At 44.9% G+C, this 6,000-nt stretch overlaps 1 protein-coding gene across 2 annotated transcripts in view; it reads right to left on the reverse strand.

Moving 5' to 3' along the window:
- Nucleotides 1–6,000, reverse strand: part of LOC121572066 (tubulointerstitial nephritis antigen-like) — an 80,606-nt gene that overhangs the window by 45,353 nt on the left and 29,253 nt on the right. For both annotated transcript variants that reach the window (XM_041883943.2, XM_041883942.2), the window contains exons 4-5: nucleotides 5,219–5,311; nucleotides 3,277–3,391 (exon numbers count right to left, since the gene is read on the reverse strand). In XM_041883943.2, coding sequence (XP_041739877.1) covers nucleotides 3,277–3,391; nucleotides 5,219–5,311 — 208 coding nt within the window. The remainder of the gene's footprint in view (nucleotides 1–3,276; nucleotides 3,392–5,218; nucleotides 5,312–6,000) is intronic.

The following is a 6,000-nucleotide window of genomic DNA, read 5'->3' on the forward strand; positions in this document are numbered from 1 at the left end:
GATCCCTCACCTTCCTCATGATCATTGATGCCCCACAAGGTGAGATCTTGCATGGAGCCCCAGACCGAGGGTGATTGACCGTCATCTTGAACTTCTTCCATTTTCTAATAATTGCGGCAACAGTTGTTGCCTTCTCACCAAGCTGCTTGCCTATTGTCCTGTAGCCCATCTCAGCCTTGTGCAGGTCTACAATTTTATCCCTGATGTCCTTACACAGCTCTCTGGTCTTGGCCATTGTGGAGAGGTTGGAGTCTGTTTGATTGAGTGTGTTGACAGGTGTCTTTTATACAGGTAACAAGTTCAAACAGGTACAGTTAATACAGGTAATGAGTGGAGAACAGGAGGGCTTCTTAAAGAAAAACGAACAGGTCTGTGAGAGCCGGAATTCTTACTGGTTGGTAGGTGATCAAATACTTATGTCATGCAATAAAATGCAAATTAATTACTTAAAAATCATACAATGTGATTTTCTGGATTTTTGTTTTAGATTCCGTCTCTCACAGTTGAAGTGTACCTATGATAAAAATGACAGACCTCTACATGCTTTGTAAGTAGGAAAACCTGCAAAATCGGCAGTGTATCAAATACTTGTTCTCCCCACTGTATTCCTCACCAGTCCAAGAGGTTCTGCTGTACTGTTTGTGTCACAAGTCATCTAACCAAAAGGTTTTCGTCCCAAATGGCAACCTATTCCCTACATAGCACACTACTTTTCACCAGAGCACTACAGTTGAAGTCGGAAGTTTACATACACCATGGCGAAATACATTTAAACTCAGTTTTTCACAATTCTTGACATTTAATCCTAGTAAATATTCCCTGTCTTAGGTCAGTTAGGATCACCACTATATTTTAAGAATGTGAAATGTCAGAATAATAGTAGAGAGAATGATTTATTTCAGCTTTTATTTCTTTCATCACATTTCCAATGGGGTCAGAAGTTTTCATACACTCAATTAGTATTTGGTAGCATTGTCTTTAAATTGTTTAACTTGGGTCAAACATTTTGGGTAGCCTTACACAAGCTTCCCACAATAAGTTGGGTGAATTTTGGACCATTCCTCCTGACAGAGCTGATGTAACTGAGTCAGGTTTGTCGGCCACCTTGCTCGCACAAGCTTTTTCAGTTCTGCCCACAAATGTTCAATAGGATTGAGGTCAGGGCTTTGTGATGGCCACTCCAATACCTTGACTTTGTTGTCCTTAAGCCATTTTGCCACAACTTTGGAAGTATGCTTGGGGTCATTGTCCATTTGGAAGACCCATTTGCGACCAAGCTTTAACTTCCTGACTGATGTCTTGAGATGTTGCTTCAATATATCCACATCATTTTCCTTCCTCATGATGCTATCTATTTTGTGAAGTGCACCAGTCCCTCCTGCAGCAAAGCACCCCCACAGCATGATGCTGCCACCCCCGTGCTTCACGGTTGGGATGGTGTTCTTCGGCTTGCAAGCAACCCCCTTTTTCCTCCAAACATAACGATGATCATTATGGCCAAACAGTTCTATTTTTGTTTCATCAGACCAGAGGACATTTCTCCAAAAGTACGATCTTTGTCCCCATGTGCAGTTGCAAACTGTAGTCTGGCTTTTTTATGACGGTTTTGGAGCAGTGGCTTCTTCCTTGCTGAGCGGCCTTTCAGGTTATGTCAATATAGGACTTGTTTTACTGTGGATATAGATACTTTTGTACCTGTTTCCTCCAGCATCTTCAGAAGTTCCTTTGCTGTTGTTCTAGGATTGATTTGCACTTTTCGCACCAAAGTACGTTAATCTCTAGCAGACAGAACACGTCTCCTTCCTGAGCGGTATGACGGCTGCGTGGTCCCATGGTGTTTATACTTGCATACTATTGTTTGTACAGATGATCGCGGTACCTTCAAGCATTTGGAAATTGCTCCCAAGGATGAACCAGACTTGTGGAGGTCTACCATTTTTTTGTGAGGTCTTGGCTGATTTCTTTTGATTTTCCCATGATGTCAAGCAAAGAGGCACTGAGTTTAAAGGAAGGCCTTGAAATACATCCACAGGTACACCTCCAATTGACTCAAATGATGTCAATTAGCCTATCAGAAGCTTCTAAAGCCATGACATCATTTTCTGGAATTTTCCAAGCTTTTTAAAGGCACAGTCAACTTAGTGTATGTAAACTTCCGACTTCAACTGTATATAGGGAATATGGTGTCAGACAGGGAATTTGGGACACAGACAGGCCAGGTCTGGAGGTGGGAGGCATGCTGCCGTTATGTAGCATTAGCGTATCAAGGTCGTGTGTAACTCTATCTCTGTTTAGACAGAGCACAGCTGCTGGTACGTCCTCCTCCCATTCCTTCCCACTAATATCTGTGTGTATGTGTTGTGTGTGTATATGTGTGTGTGTGTGTGTGTGTGTGGCTCCAACCCCCCAGGAATTAGGAGTGGAGTGGGAGTGAGTTAGGGAGTTCGGAGTGGGCCTATCCATTACCCAGTATGACTGTTAGACATGTGGGGACTGAGCTGGGAGACAGACAACAGAAAAATGATTTATGAATAAGCTTTCCTGCTTAGATCTGGCTCCTGGTACAGGTAGGGGCATGTTGGGCTGGGGGAGTGGGGGATTGGAGAGAGTGAAGTTGAAGGGAGGAGTGGGGGAGTTAGGTCTGGAGGATGTAGGGTGGGAGAGATGGGGGATAGGGGTTGGGAAGGGTAGGGGGGAGAGAGGAGGGCCAGTCAGTTGTGTTGTCTGAAGGAGAGATGGCTCTACCCCATCTTCCCCTCCACCTCTATCCTCTACCCCATCCTCCCCTCCACCTCTATCCTCTACCCCATCCTCCCCTTCACCCCTATCCTATCCCCCATTCCCTCTCTCCTAAACCTCTCTCTGATTGGCTCTTACATAATCTGTCTGGTTAGAATGTAAACATAAGCTAAAGATGGCACATAGCAGAGAGGAGGCTTCCAAGATCCAGACAGACAAAGAATTATCAACAGACCAATACCAGACTCCGCCTGGTAGCCATAGCTGGTAATGATACAGGCCAGGCCAGCAGAATCTTTATATAAAATATTATGTCATGGGTCCCTGTTGATGCACAAGCAATTTGAAAAGCAGACTGGACCGTCCCTCACTCTCAAGGCCGTGACAACATATCTGCATCCCATGTATGGGCCCTGGTAAAAGTAGTGCACTATATAGGGAATAGGGTGCCATTCGAGATGTATCCCATGAATCACCCAGCCCAACTCCCATCCCCACACCCCGCCCTTTCCCTACCCAGCAGACAGGTCCTCTCACCTGCATCTCGTTCATGCTCATGATGGTCCTGGAGGGCCTCTGTGTCCCCAGGCGATACCTCAGGCCCTCGTCCAGAGACATGCCATAGAACTGGCTGTAGTTTGCTGCCTGCCAGCTAGGGAGACAAAGGAGAGGAAAGTCCAAACAGTAAGTGTGAGAAAACATGTTTGTGTGTGTGTGTGTGTGTGTGTGTGTGTGTGTGTGTGTGTGTGTGTGTGTGTGTGCGCGTGTGTGTGTACGTGAAATTGGGACGCAACGTATAGTTCCTTCCTCAGACTTGAGGGGCCGTATTGAAGAAGTGGTACACAGGTCAGCTGTTTGTTTACCTGCACCTGCCCGCAATTGCTAATAACCCATCCCCAACCGCCCGACTATATGTGATAAAGTGGAAATCTGAGGCCCGCATCCAACCCTAAACGCTAATATAGAAAATGCGCTGTAGGCTACAGTCAGACGGCAGAAAGATTTTTTGATAGGCTGTTTGTTAGTCAACTTGTCTATAATTAAATACATGCAGCTTCTCTTCTGTCAGTAAGACCGAAATAAACCCTTGCTCACCAGAATAATGTAATAAATCGATAGAATGAATGCTTCAATCTAGCAAAGTTCTCTGTCATTTCTGCTTCTTTCAGGGAGCTAAGACGTTTAGGGACCGGGGAGAAAAGGTAGCAACAAATGTATTTATAATGGAAAGATTTCCTGTTGTAAGGAAATAGAAAGCTGTGATAACGACCCAACATATTTCTGATAAGATTTCAGTTCGGCTTGGATGCATATTTTATGTGGTTGAAATACTATCAGCTTTTATAATGCTGATATAGTCAGCACCTCTACTGACGGTATCTAAGTGCACATTTGCATTCTCTCACGATGCTGAAATAACGAAATCATGTTTCTCCACTTCTGTTCCCGAGTAAAAATGTTGCCTAGATTTGGTGTATCATTTTAATGCAAGAAATGCTTAATTCTGCAGGAGTTAAAAGGCTATGTGAGAGGTTACAAACCTACAGTCAGTGTCCAGATTTCAGTTTCCATTTAACCAATCTCAACAGTATGCTACAGTTCCCTTGACGTGCCATAGGCCTATTTGAAGTCCCTGTCTTGTGACTGTCAAATTTGTATGGTGCCTCACAATCGTCACAAATAACCGTCACTGCTATCATCTTCAATTACCGCTCATGGGTGGCAGGTAGCCTAGCGGTTAAGAGCATTGGGCCAGTAAAACTGATAGGTTGCTGACTCGAATCCCCGAGCCGACTAGGTGAAAGAAATCTGTCGATGTGCCCTTGAGCAAGGCACTTAACCCTAAATGCTCTTGTAAGTCGCTCTGGATAAGAGTGTCTGCTAAATGTACAACATTTACTTTTCTGGCCTTCCCTTCTATTTATTTTCAACACTCTAATTAGTAGCTTCTCCCTTAGCTCAATTGGTAGAGCATGGCGCTAGTAACGCCAGGGTAGTGGTAGTGGGTTCGATCCCCGGGGCCACCCATACGTAAACATATATGCACACATGACTGTAAGTCACTTTGGATAAAAGCGTCTGCTAAATGGCATATTATTATATTATTATTATTATTGAATTAAACTCTGACATTGTCCTTTGTACCTCCGTGGATCGATGTTAACTTTTTCTGCCTGTTCCCAAAAGCATTTGGCGATTGGTGTGTAGGCTATTTGTTAGGCCCTAAAGCTTACGCATTAATGCCAGATAGCCTAAAATAATGAAAGAAAAACATTGATGTAGACTATAGATATAAATTGCACAAGAGTTTTCTCTTTATTCAACATGCCCGCCACCCACTCGCCCTTGATCCACACAATATTTAATGACCATAAACCCACACGCAGGTTATGAGTCAACCCGTGCATCACTAGCGTGCATGTGTAAGTGTGTGTTTGTGTGTGTGTGTGTGCATGCGTGTGTGTTTAAGGGCCCTTACCCATAGTTTCCTCTGTTGACTGCCTGGATCATATCATTCTCTATGAGACAGGCATGCTGCTCACACTCCCAACGCCCAGTCGTTCCACACGTACTGTAGGAGGTAGAGGAGGGGAGGAGGAGAAGAGCAGAGAGGTAGAAGAGGGGAGGGGGAGAGAGAGGAAAGATGGGAATGGAATAGATAGGAATAAGAAAGAGTGTGACCGAGAGAGACAGAGAGAGAAAGGGAGAGACAGAGAGACAGAGAGAGAGACAGAGAGACCGAGAGAGAGACAGAGAGAGAGACAGGCAGACAGAGAGAGAGAGAGACAGAGAGACAGAGACAGAGACAGAGACAGAGACAGAGAGAGAGAGAGAGAGAGAGACAGACAGAGAGACAGAGAGACAGAGAGAGAGAGAGAGAGAGACACACACAGAGAGACATAGAGAGACATAGAGAGACACAGAGAGAGACAGAGAGAGAGACAGAGAGAGAGACAGAGAGAGACAGACACATAGAGAGAGACAGAGACACAGAGAGAGAGGCAGAGAGAGACAGAGAGAGAGAGACACAGAGAGAGAGAGAGACAGAGAGAGAGAGACACAGAGAGACAGAGAGAGAGACAGAGAGAGATACAGAGAGAGAGACAGAGAGAGAGACCGACAGAGAGAGAGACACCGAGAGAGACAGAGACAGAGAAAGAGACAGAGAGAGAGAGAAAGAGAAAGAGAGAGAGAGAGAGACAGAAAGATACAGAGAGAGAGACAGAGATACAGAGAGGAAGACAGAGAGGAACAGAGAGA

The sequence above is a fragment of the Coregonus clupeaformis genome, chromosome 8, assembly GCF_020615455.1.
Source record: "Coregonus clupeaformis isolate EN_2021a chromosome 8, ASM2061545v1, whole genome shotgun sequence".
Taxonomy (NCBI): domain Eukaryota; kingdom Metazoa; phylum Chordata; class Actinopteri; order Salmoniformes; family Salmonidae; genus Coregonus; species Coregonus clupeaformis.